Source organism: Salvia hispanica, chromosome 4 (assembly GCF_023119035.1).
Source record: "Salvia hispanica cultivar TCC Black 2014 chromosome 4, UniMelb_Shisp_WGS_1.0, whole genome shotgun sequence".
NCBI lineage: Eukaryota > Viridiplantae > Streptophyta > Magnoliopsida > Lamiales > Lamiaceae > Salvia > Salvia hispanica.
This window is the reverse complement of record NC_062968.1, coordinates 52,594,799-52,611,608: the sequence shown is the minus strand read 5'-3', so window position 1 is coordinate 52,611,608 and position 16,810 is coordinate 52,594,799. Positions and strand designations below refer to the sequence as shown.

The 16,810-nt window shown below is 34.9% G+C and overlaps 3 protein-coding genes across 4 annotated transcripts; 2 read left to right on the top strand and 1 right to left on the bottom strand.

Annotated features, from left to right (window-relative positions):
* Positions 1-1,899: 1,899 nt before the first annotated feature.
* On the top strand, positions 1,900-5,594 carry LOC125222021 (shaggy-related protein kinase epsilon-like). Of its 2 annotated transcripts, none has more exons than XM_048124404.1 (13): positions 1,900-2,277; positions 2,950-3,147; positions 3,232-3,324; positions 3,413-3,472; positions 3,552-3,824; positions 3,910-3,984; positions 4,121-4,177; positions 4,255-4,395; positions 4,490-4,540; positions 4,631-4,726; positions 4,808-4,891; positions 4,988-5,090; positions 5,178-5,594. In XM_048124404.1, exons 1-13 carry the CDS (start codon positions 2,218-2,220, stop codon positions 5,237-5,239), a joined length of 1,353 nt encoding a protein of 450 aa, XP_047980361.1. In that variant the 5' UTR covers positions 1,900-2,217; the 3' UTR covers positions 5,240-5,594. The 2 variants fall into 2 exon arrangements, with proteins under 2 accessions (XP_047980361.1, XP_047980362.1); XM_048124405.1 differs by having other exon boundaries at positions 1,902-2,277; positions 2,950-3,138.
* Positions 5,595-7,130: 1,536 nt separating this feature from the next.
* Positions 7,131-10,098, top strand: LOC125224313 (E3 ubiquitin-protein ligase At1g12760-like). The gene is made up of 5 exons (XM_048127696.1): positions 7,131-7,760; positions 8,618-8,737; positions 8,824-8,956; positions 9,264-9,428; positions 9,632-10,098. The coding sequence occupies exons 1-5, from the start codon at positions 7,192-7,194 to the stop codon at positions 9,806-9,808; spliced, it is 1,164 nt and encodes a 387-aa protein (XP_047983653.1). The 5' UTR covers positions 7,131-7,191; the 3' UTR covers positions 9,809-10,098.
* A 543-nt stretch (positions 10,099-10,641) lies between these two features.
* Positions 10,642-11,179, bottom strand: LOC125221383. Its single transcript, XM_048123500.1, has 2 exons — positions 10,977-11,179; positions 10,642-10,789 (listed from the first exon to the last, which is right to left on the bottom strand). The coding sequence occupies exons 1-2, from the start codon at positions 11,177-11,179 to the stop codon at positions 10,642-10,644; spliced, it is 351 nt and encodes a 116-aa protein (XP_047979457.1).
* Positions 11,180-16,810: the final 5,631 nt, after the last annotated feature.

The following is a 16,810-nucleotide window of genomic DNA, read 5'->3' as shown; positions in this document are numbered from 1 at the left end:
GTACAAAAGTTACAAAACCTATACAAATGGGCTTTACTTAACTCTTTGGATGTGAAGTTGGGCCTGGTGATGTTGAATAATTGGCAAAAAGAAATTTATTGTTTGAATGCATTAATTAAGTTTATCTACATTATATTGATAGATAAGATTGAAATATGGCTGATTACATCAATTTCAGAATTTGTTTTCAACGTTTTAAATATCATTTATTGTTTATTCATTGCCTCACGTATCGTTACGAGTTGTAACTTTTTGTTGTGTGCATTCCTTTAAATACAATAAATTTGAGGTAGAATTAGGACTCGCAGATTAATATATATTTTTCATTTAATGTAAATACGCTTATCGATGGATTAATCAAGAACAATAGTGAATGAGCTACTATGGTCAAACGCTCTAATCCATAACAATTAATTGAACACTTCAAACATCGTGAAAAAGGAAAGTCGATATAATATTTAATTATTTATCGTATAGCTCATATTTTCAGTTTTCACATTTCTTATTATTTACTTCAGAAAGAAATCACACAGTTACTCTCTAGTGTATCAAAGATACATGCACGACTAAAGCATAATCACGGAAAATGGTAAACAACAAAGTGCCAATACGCAAATTGTAAATAAAATCAACAATATAAAAACGAAATTTAGCATGTCAAAGTCGTTATCCAAAATTACTATAGAAGAAAAATATTGAATGGGCATAAGAAGAAGACAAAGCAAAAAAACAACACATATCTCAACGTTATTCGTCAATTCATTCATCATATATAACAGTTATTTCATGATAACTCTAAGTCGATGGATAAAGTTTAAATAAGTCTACAAACAACATAACACCCACGAAACAAGTGAGCTCATGGAAAGAAAATGTTAGTACAAACAAAACAAGCAATATAAATTCATGAAGTATTGGATAATAAAAAAATAAGAAATTTAAAAATCATAAAGATATCATAACAATTAAACAATAAATCCTAGCTGCGCAAGCAATAGTTTTCAAAATTTTAATTATGTGTAATATTACGGCAACCGCCAACCACTAGAAATTTAAAAGCAAATAAGATTTACCCAATTTACAAAAGTATTAAAACTCAACTTCATAGTTAAAACTCTTTTATCTCCAATTAATGAATCTGGTATTCGAATATGGTAGTAATAAATCTCCACATTTATAGTTATCACCATAAAGAAATTAGTGAATTGTCATTCTGTCTAGCAGTAAGTAGTTTTATTTGTCACTTTGATATATCCCTAAATAAAAATTTCATTTCATTTTTATTTTACCGCACATCTGCATTTAATATATAAAAGAAAGATTTTACATTCCATTTACTCTTTGTATTCACATTTCATAATATATAAAAATAAGATTTATAATTAACAAATCATTTCAACATATAGTATTTCTTAAAATACATACTCCATAAAAAATTTTACTACTCATTAACGCAGGGAACATTAGTTATAGGAGTGAATTAAAAAGTCTATTAACTAGCACGCGTTACAGTCGCAAAATTAAAATAGGTTGAAGAATAAAGATTAGAGAGAGAGTTGAGAGGTTCAAAAATTGAAATAGTCGTAAATTAACAGCAAAAAATAATAAAAGTTGAGTCAAAATTTCACACACCAAAAAATAATCTCCCCCGAATATTCCGCTTCTCCCCCACCTAAAAACAAATAATAAAAAAACAAAAATCATAAATTCGTCATATCTGATTGCTTATAGCCGTTGGATCAGCATCATGATAAATGGACGGCCAAGAATCGAAGTCTGACCGCAGGTACGAAAACAAGGAGAAAAGAAAAATGGTGGGTCGGAACGTATAATGATTAGCCTCGCAGCTTTGACTGAAAGCGAAAATTTGGACAAAAATAAAATAGAGACAGAAACAGAGAGGGAGAGAGTTTCTTGTCTGAAAAAGGACTTTTTTTCGATTTCTCCTTTTCTTTTTCGAATTGCCTTTTCTCTCTCTTTATTTCAATCCCCTCTCTCTCTCTCTTCTGTGTTACCATACCCAAACAGGGAAGAGGGAGAGCTAGAATAGATATCCCCAGCTCTACTAATTTCCCCTTTTCCCGTTGTCTGCCCGTTGTTGGGTGAAGGAGTGATCGATAATCTTGTTTGGATTCAAGGCTGAGGAAAGGAGGGAAATAAGAATCCCATTTGGGAGTTTGATTGGTGTTGTTGGGTTGCTTTCAATTCCGCAGAAAAATGAATATGATGCGTCGGATTAAGAGCATTGCTTCGGGCCGCACATCCGTTTCAGATCACGTAATTTTTCGATTTTGTTTCTGTTAATTGTCTTCATTTTTAGTTTTAAATTGCAGAAAATGGGGCGAATTTTATATTTTTGAGCGACTTTTCTAGGAAATGTGAAAATAGATTCTCCTATCTGTTTTCTTAGTAGTATAATCTTATTAGTATGAATACAGAAAATTATGAGATGAGTGAGAGGAAAAAGGGGTCAATTTGATTAGATTTGGGTGACTTTTTTTTTTTCTTCTTCTGGAAATGTGGAAAATATGGTATTAATCTGTTATTGTAATTATAATCCTATTGAATATGTGTGCAGATAAGTTATGGTAATTAGTTAAAGTAGGGATTTTTTTTGGTAGGTTTGTTGATCTTTTTAGCAATATATGTGGTGTTGTTGAATTCTCTTAAGATTTCCTTGGAAACAATCAATGGTTGTTGGTATATCTAGTGTTTCTATGCTTAACATTTCACATTCAAGATTTAATTAAACAAAGACAAAGACAAAGCTGCCTTGATGTATTAATATGACTGCATTTCCTTGTTCTTGGATATTGAATCTTAATTAAATAGATACATTTCATGTAAGTACTTAAAAAATGGTGTGGTGTGAAGAATTGTGCTTCACCTTGCGCAGTTGCCGGTTTGTATTGATGTTGAGGTGCTTGATAAGGTTGTGTTTTATTTCAGGGAGGCGATTCCAGCATGAAAAGGGTGAAGGTGGAACGGGGAATAGATCAGAGTGGCGCCTGTGATGTGAACGGTAGGCTGCCGGCAGAGTCGAACTCTATGAAAGGTGTTGCAGCCGCGTCAGATGTGCATGAGCTACCGAAGGAGATGAATGGAATGAGGATTCGAGGGGATGGAAACGATGACCATGTTAGTAGTGTAATGGTTTTCCTTGCATATAATATATATTTCCTTGTGAAAATCTCGAGTTTGTTGTATTAAACTTGTGAATTCTTTTCCCAGGATATTGAGCCAACTGTCATTAGTGGCAATGGAACTGAACCCGGTCAGATAATTGTGACCTCAATTGGTGGCCGAAATGGACAACCAAAACAGGTTACTGAATTTTGCTGTCTGAATGCTTTGGAACTGATGTTTAAGTAAGGAATGCTCTGTCTAAAAATTTGCCTTCGTATATCCATAGGCGATGTCTTACATGGCAGAGCGCGTGGTGGGAACTGGTTCGTTTGGAGTTGTATACAAGGTACTACCTCGTTGAAAGAGGGATTCTGCAGGCTCTAAACATACAAAGTTTCACTTACATTGTCGTTTTTGTGCTGTAGGCTAAATGCCTTGAGACGGGGGAATCTGTTGCCATAAAGAAGGTTTTACAGGATAGGAGATACAAGAACCGGGAACTGCAGATGATGCGCTTGCTCAACCATCCTAATGTGGTTCAGCTGAAGCATTATTTCTATTCGACTACTGACAAGAACGAGGTTTACCTTAATCTTGTGCTGGAGTTTGTCCCTGAAACTGTTTATCGGGCTACAAGGCAGTATAGCAGAGTCAACCAGTACATGCCCATCTTAAATGTGCAGATGTACATGTATCAGGTACGGTTTGCTCTACCGCGTATGCTTTGACATTTCGGGTCTTGATTTCTTATTGAGACCATATCTGTTTTTTTTTTAACTGCAGATTTGCCGTTCACTAAATTATATGCATAGAATTATCGGAGTTTGTCATCGAGATATCAAGCCTCAAAATCTGCTGGTATGATTGTTTTTACATTATTATTATTATTCCATTTTCCTTGTTGCATGTGATTGCTTCTAAGCTAAAGTCAAGTATCTTTTGCTTAGCTCGATATGTTCTCTCTGAAGTTCGGTACATTTGACTCTTCATACAGGTCAATACTCAAACTCACCAGCTTAAGCTTTGTGATATGGGAAGCGCGAAGATACTGGTATGCCCCTTCCCCTGCTCTCACATAAGATCGAAATCAAGACATTTTTAATCACCGGGGTTTCTGGTTTGCTTTAGGTACCCGGTGAACCAAACATCTCGTATATCTGCTCTCGATATTACAGGGCTCCCGAACTGATATTTGGAGCTTCAGAATACACATCTGCCATTGATATGTGGTCCGTTGGCTGTGTCATGGCTGAGATGCTTTTAGGGCAGGTATGCGCTTATTTGTTGCCCTTGTACATTTTGGTAAATACGATACCTACTGCTTGTACCTCGAGTTCTGATGATTACTCTTAAACACACGCAGCCTATATTTCCCGGTGAAAGCAGCGTTGATCAGCTTGTCGAAATAATTAAGGTGAAGAAAAATGTAGTGTGTTTTTTTTCTTTGCATGTAACATAAAGTGTTTGTACATAACTGATGTGTGTCGAATTGTTTCGACATCAGGTTTTGGGAACTCCAACAAGAGAGGAAATCAAGTGCATGAATCCAAATTATACTGAATTTAAGTTCCCTCAGATTAAAGCCCACCCATGGCACAAGGTTTGTTCAGGAATACTCGATTCTTCTACAATACTTTTACGTTCTCGTGAAAGCGAGATCTAAATGAAGCTATATTTTCAGGTGTTTCACAGGAAAATCCCAGCTGAAGCAGTGGATCTGGTATCAAGGTTACTCCAATACTCACCAACTCTACGATTCACAGCCGTAAGTTTCTATTTTATATTTTGTCGTGTTTTATGAAATTAGTAGGGACGTTGGACTGCCCGATCGCGTTGTTAACTGTACGTTCCAATTTACCAGTTGGAGGCTTGTGCACACCCCTTTTTTGATGACTTGAGAGATCCTAATACACGCTTGCCCAATGGTCAGCCGTTACCTCCTCTCTTCGAATTCACAGCTGAAGGTGAAGACATTATCATTTATTTTCTTCCATTGCTTTGGGACTTGATACTGTTACCTTGTGTTTAAGCCTTTCTTTTTGTGCTCCCAGAACTTACTGGTGTGCCTTCCGAACTGCTCAAACGTCTCATCCCTGACCGCACCAAGAAGTGAAGCCTACGGGTATTTTGAGAGCGAGCTCATGAGTGTATTAACGAGATGAAGTTGCTGTATATGTTGGTGCGAGGTCAAAGACGAAAGGCGAATATAGTTTCAACTGATTCTTGTATATGGATTTGCATACAGTTAGGTATTACTAGATCATATATATTTCCAGTTTGCATTTATCCATATTCCAAATGGAAATCTGCAAACTGCACAAAATTTTAGAAGATTGTTAGGTACACATATTTTTTTTCTCCCCAATGTTTTATTTGCAGTGCAAAAATACATATTTGTAAGCAACACATAAAGCCACAGAATGTTGATGTTCTAATTCAATCAGAGCTGCTAATGCTCTCTCTTGTAAGATCAAGATTTCCATTTTTTGTGCAGGCAGAGAGCAACTTCTTTGTTTCATTGAATCGCTCCCCTGTTCTTCCAAGCATTGGGCCTTAACCCGTGATCCCAAACCATGGATTCGGAGTAGCATTGCCCCCATTCAGCCAGACTGTGAGCAAACATCAGCCCTATGAGAGTGATATAGTCGGGCTCAATGCCAGTAGCCCCCGTTGCATTGTAGAGCTAGAGAGACTTCACCCCTTCGCCCAACGATCAAAATGCAGTCGAAGAAACCACATTTCTCGCTCTGATCGAGCCAACACCTTCTTAGTATCTTCCAAATACATATGAATTGCAAGATTTTGCACAATCTGCATGAGTAAAATCTAGCAAAGCCAACTTAACACAAGAACTCATGACACTGGAAGCAAAGAATGCGATCACAGCTCGTTCCATCTTTCCGCATTCGACAAAGCAACTGAGAGAAACCGTTTCAGTCTTTGAGCACAGCCGGTGATGAGGATAGTCCATGAGATCACACATCCTTCTCCACCAAATCATCAAACGTGTATATCGTCTCCTCTTTCATGCTCTTTGAATGCATCATCCTAGCTCAGGACAACCCCCCATTCGATGATCATGGCATTGCGAGAGATCAAATCATCAGCCTCCATCATCCTCCGGTTTACCACTCACTTGTGCAGCTCTACGCGGCAATATGTCTAGCTAGAGAATTGAACTTTTACTCCTATTCAACCCATAAAACTAAAAATATTGGACAGACTAATCTTAGGAAACGTCGGTACTTTTGTGGGGATACAATGTTTGTAACGTGGCTGTTTCTTGTTTTTGCTATTTATGTCGGCTTCGCTGACAATCACGGCGGTCTTTCTTGAACAACCTACGCGGAGTACTAAATACTACTACTACGAGGAGTACCATTTGATTGAAACATTGATTAAATGCCTTTCACAATTAAATATAGTTATGATATAATAGAATACAAAGAAGGCATACAAATGTTCATAATCAATTTAACAACTAAATTAAAGATACAACAAAACATGATCTAGTACAAGTTTGAGAACAAAGAAATACCACATTTTTAGTAACAAGATATAACTAATAGTAAAGATGTGCAGTGTCTAACTTTAATTACTTTAATACTACAAAATATACATATGAATGAAGATAAATGTACATTAATTATACTATTCCCATCTCATGAAAATAGATCGTATTTTCTTTTTCGTCCATTTTATAAAAGTACTAATTAATATCCATTTATGATAATTTTTTTCTCATCTCTCTTGCTTTGTTATTTACGAATCTCACTATCCACTCTATAATTTCAATTACATTTTCTAATTTATTTGATAATATAGAGACTAATGCTACAAATTTGATATATATAATCGAATAAAGAAGCATATCACAAATTTTCAAAATATTACATGCCTCATCCATCCAATTCAGTGAATCGTTCGTCAAAATTCGACCGTGCGATCAAACACCCAATCAGAAAGAGAGAGAAAGCACAAATTTAAAACATTCAATCATCAGTGACACACCAAAAATAGAGAGAAAAAACCTGAAAGGCTAAATTTTTCGCCCGACCCAAAACGATGTCGTCTAACAGCGACAGCCCGTCGTCTCCCGCGGCCGCCGCAGCTGTCGACTCTACGCCGTTGCTGGGCGACCAGAGCCCCAGCAATCGCTCCTCCGCCTTCATCGGGCGCGCTCCCAGCCTCCGCGGCGCCGCCCGCTTCCTCCGCCGCGCCAGCAGCCGCGGCCGCTCGATGCGCGAGCCCTCCGTCCGCGTCCGCGAAGCTGCGGCCGAGCAAATCGAGGAGCGCCAGAGCGATTGGGCCTACTCCAAGCCGATAGTGATACTCGACCTCGTCTGGAACCTCGCCTTCGTCATCGTCTCGATCTCCGTCCTCATTATGAGCCGCGATGAACGCCCCTCGATGCCGCTGCGTCTCTGGATCGTCGGCTACGCGCTCCAGTGCATTCTTCATATGGTCTGCGTCTGCGCCGAGTACATGAAGAGGTTTTCCCACCGGAATTCGGAGGCTAGTGGGAGAGGGCGGGTTAACTACGCCCGGAATTACTCCAATTCCAGCTCCGGAAGTGATGACGTCGAATCCGGCGGTTATTCTTCAGAGCACCGACAGAGTGATGATGAAACTAGGTAAACTTCAAGTTTTCTGATTTCAATTTTTGGGTTTTTAGGAATTCTTTGGGGGTGATTTTCGATTTACCTTTTTCCCCCATTGTTTTCAATTGCAACACTTTTCGTGATTTTGGAGCTGAATGTTATATTCTGATTGTGGAATCAATGATGCGTTAATGCTTGATTTGGTTGCAGTATTCACTAAAGGGAAACTAATGAATTTGATAGAATCAAGTTAGTTTCTCCTGTCTTTTCAAATGAGGCAAAATAGATAGAATGAAAGGAAGATTATGTTTATAAATTTAGAAGTGATTAGGAACAGAAAACATGTTTATTGCTGTTTCCCCTATTTGAATCTGATGCTCGACCCGATTACAAGTCATAAATGGCTATGGTTCCTGGAAATGGTGATCAGAGACTGAGTTGCAGTTATTGATCGAGTATTGGTTACATGATATTTTTGTCTGGTAGAGCAGTGTTTAGATTTGCTTCACGAAGGTGATAATTGAATTCGGTAATATCATAGTATTTACGTGCTTGTATAGTTCCGAAGGTTGCATACTTTAAGTAGTACTAGGAAACAAATTCTGTTATTTTTTCCAATTCCAAACTTGTTATAAGGTGTTCCCGTGATAATCGTTGCTGATGGACTTATATAACGGACACCACGTAATGTTTACCGTCGTATTATCTTGTTCTGTTTCTTGTGTTTTATCGTGTTTTTATATTAGTTATGTTGTAAAATTTTGGCTTTGTCCTTGCTTTGACTGCTCTGTATATATCTCATATGCATAGAGGAGAAAATGGAATCAATAGGTCGTTTGTAGAGATAAGGAATTGATAATGGTGATTCTATGTTACTTTCTTTCTGGCAGTGTTGCTAAGCATCTGGAGTCTGCAAATACTATGTTCTCGTTCATTTGGTGGATAATTGGGTTCTATTGGGTATCTGTTGGTGGCCCGGATTTGACAGCTGAATCGCCACAGCTTTACTGGTGCGAACAAGTTATTTTTTGTTGATGCTGCTGGGATCACGACACACTTTTTTGTTCTTTTATGTTATCAATGTTGTATTTTGCAGGCTTTCCATTGCATTCTTGGCATTCGATGTGTGCTTCGTTGTGCTTTGTGTTGCCGTGGCGTGTATAATTGGAATTGCTGTTTGCTGCTGTCTACCATGTATCATTGCAATCTTATATGCAGTTGCAGATCAGGTAAATTTTATGTCGAATCTAGGGTTACGCTTTTCTCCCTTGATTGAAAAAATCCATATTACTTGTTCCATTATTAAGTGAAGATGCTGTATGGAGTATGTGTTGTGTAATGATTTAAGTCATGAAAATATTGTACCGAGTTACTGTGTGTATAATACGAATTAGACCACCTGTATCGTAAATATTCTATGACTGTTTGAATATGTACTTCTGCCTCTGCAATAATGAATCACCGTCTTCAAAACCAAAATGAGAGAATATGATACTGGAAGAGGACTTTATTGATTTATTCGACACTATTTTACAGGACGGAGCTACTAAGGAAGACATTGAGAGATTACCAAAATTCAAATTTCGAAAAATTGGTGACTTTGAGAAACAAAATGGTGAAATTCAAGAATCATTCGGAGGAATAATAACTGAATGTGACACTGATTCTCCCACAGAGCATGTTCTACCTCTGGATGATGCTGTATGTCTTACTAGACTCTTAATCATTATTTGTTGGGCTTTACAGATTTTATGCTAGATCTTAAGGGGTGCCTTAGTTTTCGTTAAGCTATCTATCTCCACTTAAGCTAGCGTCTGGTTGGGAAAAACCTTGACCGTGCATAATAAAATTATAACTTCGCCATTTGGTTGCTTGATGACATCTAAATGTACTTCTGATTATAGGAATGTTGTATTTGCCTTTGTGCCTATGATGATGGAGCCGAACTGCGTGAACTCCCATGTCGTCATCATTTTCACTCAGCCTGCATAGACAAGTGGCTGCACTTAAATGCAGTCTGTCCTCTCTGCAAGTTCAATATACTGAAGAATGGCAGTCAAGTCGACAGCGAAGAAGCATAATCGAGAGATCTATAAACGATCAGCCAGGAGAGTCGTTTAACTTTGTGTTGGATGACTATGGCTTTCCTGATGTCAGGTAACACCATGAGAGCTGCTTGTTGTGTGCCTTTGATGCCCTTTTGGTGCTTTCTTAATGCTGATTGTATATGTTTTCTTACAAAGAGTTTTTGTGGAACTTCTTGTTTCATGTAACATTCCAGATATATTTAGAATTAGGCTGTATGTAATACCAGTTTGTGATGTTAAAGAAAACCCATTTGGAGATAAAGCTGAAATCATCTGTGTTCAAATGTGTGTGTATACATTTGTATGACATTAGGTAGGTGGTTGTGAAATACTAGTAATGAACTATTTAGATGTTTTTGGTTGTAGAAACCAAATTCTTTTTTTAACGAATGCACGGAATGTCACGTGCCCATTTTGTAGGCGTTCGATCTTAAAATATATTGGATCATCCACAATTGATACATGAAACTAAATTAATATCTATAGGGGTGTTCGGTTTGCAAGATTGTATCCCGGGATTAAATATGTAGTGTGTTTGGTTCATGAGATTCAATCTCACAACTCAATCCTAGATGGATAATCATAGGATAATTAGTCATAGTTAACCCCTATGACTAAATAATCTCACAACTCAATCCTAGATTATATCTTGGTATTATTTTATCTGGAAAATCGAACACCACCATAGGAAAAAGGAATTCTAGTCACAGTTCCAATAGCAATGACCTTGCCTCTTTGTCACCTATTGTTTGGACTTCGATCGATGCTCCAAATAGCAATCTAAATTGAAAATACTAAATCCGCCACAATCGGTATGTAAAACGAAATTAATATTTATGGGAAATGGGAATACCACGAGCAATGGCCTTGCCATCTATCATTGGAACTCCGGACCAAGGCTCCCCTTGCCCAGGGCTCAAGACTCTGACCGAGAGGTTCACTATCCCATTCTTCCCGCCATTTGCACCCTTCAACCTGTAGCTCAAAAAACTCAAATGATTCATGGGCAGAACCCTGCCCGAGAAGTCAGAGATGATTATGCTGGCTGCCCCGATGAGCCTGATGCCCGAGCACGCCTCCACTATTAGAAAACGAGCATTGGCAGGCAACTCCATCACAAGCTTCTTCTTTGTTTTTCTTTTTCTTTTATGGTTAAATGAACATAAATTTAAAGATCGCGCTCTTCCTATTGGGTAGCTCCACCAGCTTCTCATTCCATGTTGGGTAGCTCCCACCCTCCCTATCTGTGCCCGTTGATCGCGAATTGAATGTGTCAGATCTTACGACGAAAACATCTTTCTTGACAAAGATGTTTATGCCTAACCTCAAAACCTCGGCAGAAATAACGGTGACCTCGATGGCCATTGCATGATTCTACTTGAATGCCAGAAGGAGTGTATGTGTGTGTGCGCATGTATTGCTCGAGGAGAAATCTGGGTCGGTCTTTATGTGTCACGTGCAATATGGGACATATAAAATGATAATCAATTAACGAGTTATATAATTGGTGGACAAAATGATAATCAATTAACGTGTTATATAATTGGTGGGCTACTTCTTCTTTTTTTGAAATCTTATTTGCATTATATATTTCACATTGTCTGAAATTACAATTATATGAACTTCTGATTGTATGATATTTATCTCTTCCTCATAATTTGCGAAATGAATTGCGTATATGAGGAGTGATCAATTGCTAACTCATCATTTAATTGCTAACTACAACTAATTTAAGGCCATAGAATTTTAGAAAACGTGTGGTCTACAATTTGCCACGTGTAATTTTCGCTTTTATTAATTAAATCGAAAAAGATTTAAAAAAACTCCAAATTAGGGTTTTGGATGAAAATGTCAATATAGTGTTTCGAAAATATCAACACAATGCTTTGAGAATGTCAACACAATGCTTTAAGAATGTTAACCCATTGCTTATATTGACATTCTACATATATTATATTGACATATTTTATATAGTATGTTGACACTTCTGCTTGTACGAAAAAATTTAAAAATTTCGAATTTTTTTTTCAAATTTTGACGTCGGAACATATGCATGCATGATATCGTTGGAATCCTTATGAAATTATCTTTAATTTGATATATGTTATATGAATTTAAAGTTTTGGGATTTCTTTTAAATATTAGTTATAACTAAACATGTAGTTAATTGACATTAATACCCCTATTGATATTTTTTGTAATTAATCCTATGGTCTTATTGACGTTTTTCGTTAATTATATTGACATTTAGGGATTAATGATCTAAGCCCTTAATTTGAATATCTAATATCTATTATTTAATTATAATTAGCAATTAAGTTATGAGTTAACAATATAACACTCCCCTTTCATATATATATTACTCCCTCCGTCACATTAGAAATGAACGTTTTCCTTTTTGGGTTGTCTCAATAAAAATGAAACGTTTCCTAAAATGGAAGCAACACTATCTCTGCTTTTTCTTCTCTCTTACTTTACTCTCTCCTCGTTCACTCACAAAACAACACTGCATAAAATCTCGTGCTGGAAAACAAATGTTGCATATTTATTGGGACGGAGGGAGTATTATAATCCAATAGTATATGTCCGTTTACAATAACTGCTGTATATATTGCTGCGTCTTGTGCCTTAATTATTGCGATTTGTGGATAACATTTTGGGCTGCGCTTATGACTTATGAGAATGAGAATATCGAGGGATCCAACGATTTTGACTACATACTATTGTTCTACACTTCTAGCTAGTCTCTCCTATGCAAGTTGATCTTACTTGTCAGTGACTCAGTTGTCACTATCGGACATATTAAATGGTAATCAATTCATGTGTTCTATGGAATAATTGATTGGCTACTTCTACTTCTGTTATTGAAATTTTAATTATTTGCGTCATATATTTCATATTGTCTGAAATTACAACCATCTCAATTTCATGATCAATAAATCTATGCAACCAAATTTTGTAAAACTAAAAATTGATTTATTTGAGAATAAAAGTAATTTATTTATACATTTAATTAAAAAATATAGACATATATATAGTACAGGGAATGTGCATAATATTATGGTAATTGTGTATACTTTTTGAATTTTTTTTAACCATAAAATGTAATTAATACATACTTTAATTAAAATTTGAAAAATAATGAAGAACTAATTCAAATATAAAAATAAAAATGAAAATGAGGCCAAAGACTAATAAAGTGTTTTTAATTTGTTAACTAACTATATTTATTATTTTAATATTTAATTAACACCTAAAAATTACTAATATAATCTTATTTTTGGTTATACAAAATTAGAATTAAATTGAAATTATAATTCTATGTTATTGAATTTGAATTTGAAGGAATTAAGTTACTCAATTCCAAATCCTGTTGTTTGTTAAAAATGATGTACTACTTGATATGAAAATGAATTTGAAGAAACTATATAGTGTATCTATGTTCAAGTGTGTATAGTGTGTGTGCTGTGTAGTGTGTGTACGAAGGTAACTAATTTTATACTCCCTCCATCTGCAAATAGGAGTCCTGTTTTTCCATTTTAGTCCGTCCGCAAATAGGGTCGCGGTTCACTTTTACCATAAATAGTAATAGAGTCTCACTTTCCACTAATTCATTCCACTCACATTTCATTAAAAAATATATGCAAGTGAGACCCCTATTTCATTAACTTTTTTCCACCCACTTTTTTTAACATTTTTTAAAACCCGTGCCGCCAAGAAATGAGATTCCTAATGACGGACGGAAGGAGTAACTATTTGGAATTATAATTATCTACTTTTGATATAGAATTCAAATTGTTGAATTGAAAGGAACTTGGATTGTAATTTAATCCCAAATCTAGATTATTTGTGGTACTAAATAGTAGTATTGATTTGGAATTTAAGGCTCCAATTCTAATTCTAAAGGCCCAATTCCACAAAAGGAATTGCATATTTTAATATAGTACTAGTAATATACTCCTCCTGTCCTAGACTACTCGAGACGCGTCATTTAGGCACAATATTTAGCAGTTGTTATTTAAAAGTTAAGTGAAAAAGAATAAAGTATTACGGATAGTATTGTAATTAAAAACGAGCGAATAAACGAATGAAAAAAACCTAGATATGAGTCGGGTCATGAGTTGTCGACGCCACATGGCGGGTGCAGTGGAGCACTGCGGATGTGATATTTTTTTTAAAAAAAGGAACTGATACAATAACTAAATTGTTTTATTAAAAAAATTATTGACAAATCAAATTAACAATATATTTTAAATAGAATAAAATATATGTAGAAATCATGATGAATTAAGTTTGATATTGATAGGTTATTAGAGACAAACTTAGATAGGCCATGGTTGTCTTGTATTCGTTTGGAGTTGGACTTGGTCAGCTTGAATATGACAAGCATAATGTATATTCTGTTTCTTTATGGATATATATAGTTCCTTTTCGTCTTACAGAAATAGATCAAATTTTTTGTATGTTTTTTATACGTTCCCACTTAATTATCTTTTAATTAGATAATTTCGATCACTTTAACTTTCATATGGAATATATTATAAATAAATATATGAGTATAACCGTTTTTAAAGGATTATGAACTTATGATCACTTGATTTTATTTTCGAACATACATGCATACAACTATCTGTAAGTTTTATGTCTCACATATGTGATATGTGATAGAATCCTAAATAGAATTGGATATTTAATATAATACATTAACTTGGTATACGACACATTTTTCCCTAATTAATTATTGTTATCGGGACGTTTCCTAATCATGTGATTAATTAGTCAATTAATGGTAATTCACAATATGATTCCTATGACTAACAAGGAAATTGAGGTTATATATAATTGTATATGGCCGATTGTTAGTTGACTAATATATAGTCACTGATTTGGGAATAATATATTTCCTATCATATATTAAGGAAAGGAATATATAAGTAAGGAATAATGTTTGTGATTTACGTGAGACTTGAGAATCAAGTTTATGATTATGAATAAATTATTTTGGGCCTCTTTGATGGAAAGGACTTTTAGGGTTTGATAATTAGGGTTTGTCCTCTCTCTGCCTATAAATACAAGTGTGGTGATCCCATCAAATCACACACATTAAGAGAACACATAAACGAGGGAAAGAGAGAGAAACAAATCCTTGGAGTTGGAGTTACGCCACTACGCCAAAGAAAGTCCGGGGAAGTTCGTCTCCTCCTTCCTCAATCGCTTCCGCTATGGATCACCAAGGTATGTTTTCGATCCTATTATGTTTATGGTTGTACGTGAAATACATGTTGTTCGAAGATCTTGCTTTATTTATATTCAATTATGTATTCTTGAATATATGATGATAAATAATGTCCAACATGTGGTATCAGAGCATGGTTGAGAACTCATGTATTTTCGTATAATTGAAAACCATAATTTTTGAATTTAATTGTTTGAGAATCATGTCTGTGTATACTTGGTTCTCGTTTTACTTTGTTTTTCGGTAGTGCTCTTTCGTCAAAGAAATTTAATGAATAGTGATTCAATTTTTGTTGATTCAATTCGTTTATTACGTATTCAAATATGATGAATACATATGTCTAATTATACACACTAATCAAATTGAAAATTTATGTATTGATTGGATGGTTTTAATGGAAAGTTGTTTCTGCCCAATATTTAAGCGTGTGTATGTTTTTGTTTAATTATCTCAAATTCTCTGTCATAATTCGAGAGATTGTTATATCTTAGGATTATGTCAAATTTAATGATGCCATAAATTTGAAATATATTAATTCCAAATTGATTTTGTTTATGTATATAAAATTGATTTGGATGTATTAATTGTGTTATATGCACGCTTACCATGTTTGTTGATGAATTATATTTGTAATTTTGTATACATAATTGTGCATGTATTTTTTGAGAATTGCATTTGAATATATGCATCGGTGAATTGAGATTTCAATTAAATTTTTTATGATTATGAATCTACCGAGACGGTGGAATGAATGATTACATAATTCAATTCTCGTTTTAACATGTATTTTGATTATATTATGTTTATTTTGCAATCACCAAAGTGAGGCAAAATAAGGAGAGTCTATAATCAAACTCATATTAAAATTTGTTTAAGCAATTAATCTCTATATGTTCTTGATTATATTATGTTTATTTTACAATCACCAAAGTGAGGTAAAATAATAGGAGTTTATAATCAAATTAAGTAAAAACCTGCTTAAGCAATTAATCACTGTACATTCTTGATTATATTATGTTTATTTTGCAATCACCAAAGTGAGGTAAAATAAGATGAGTTTATAATCAAGTTAATATGAAAATCTATTTATGCAATTAATCATCATGCTTGTTGTGGCTATTCATTATCTAAATAGTTTGTTTGTCATAAAAGGTCTAGATTCCCAAAGGAAATAGTCTTTGCGACATAATAAACACTAATGGAGTTAATAATTTAAATTGGTGTCGATTACCCAAAGGTAACGCCAATTTATTATTACTCAATTATTGAACTGAGATATGGATATTAAAAGCATGATTTTTATTATTGTATGAAGACTACCCAAAGGAGTTTTCATAATTGCCTCATGATATGGGTTTTCAAATTAATGTTCGTGTTATTATTCAAAGCTTTTATATGTGAGCATTCATTTCTTAATTGCTCATATAATGTAAAAACATATATTTTTGCTACTAGTATGTTTACCTCAAACATTCCCCAATTTATTGGAACTAACTTCTTTGAATGGAAAAAGAAACTTAAGTTCACTCTTGAAGTAATGGACTTAGACCTAACACTGTTGAATGATAAGCCAATTATTTTATGATCAAAGTAGTTGGCTGATTACCCATAATGCTAGGGAAAATCTAGCAGGACTAAGTTTACAGTTCATTAGAATGTTCGTTGCAGATAAAGTCTCTCGACGACTGACATTGCAAAAGAATGTTTGCAGAATGTTGAGGATCGCTTCACAACTGCATATAAGTCTATTGCAGGAAAAC

Bases quoted from the DNA above. Each gene is read 5' to 3' on its own strand.
- LOC125221383 (XM_048123500.1), bottom strand. From the start codon at position 11,179: ATGGCCATCGAGGTCACCGTTATTTCTGCCGAGGTTTTGAGGTTAGGC. The intron at 10,790-10,976 runs GTTCATTTAACC...TTTGAGCTACAG, and splicing joins AGCGCGATCTTTAAATTTAT to GTTGAAGGGTGCAAATGGCG.
- LOC125224313 (XM_048127696.1), top strand. From the start codon at position 7,192: ATGTCGTCTAACAGCGACAGCCCGTCGTCTCCCGCGGCCGCCGCAGCT. The intron at 7,761-8,617 runs GTAAACTTCAAG...TCTTTCTGGCAG, and splicing joins CAGAGTGATGATGAAACTAG to TGTTGCTAAGCATCTGGAGT. The intron at 9,429-9,631 runs GTATGTCTTACT...TTCTGATTATAG, and splicing joins TTCTACCTCTGGATGATGCT to GAATGTTGTATTTGCCTTTG.
- LOC125222021 (XM_048124404.1), top strand. From the start codon at position 2,218: ATGAATATGATGCGTCGGATTAAGAGCATTGCTTCGGGCCGCACATCC. The intron at 2,278-2,949 runs GTAATTTTTCGA...GTTTTATTTCAG, and splicing joins GCACATCCGTTTCAGATCAC to GGAGGCGATTCCAGCATGAA. The intron at 3,148-3,231 runs GTAATGGTTTTC...TTCTTTTCCCAG, and splicing joins ACGATGACCATGTTAGTAGT to GATATTGAGCCAACTGTCAT.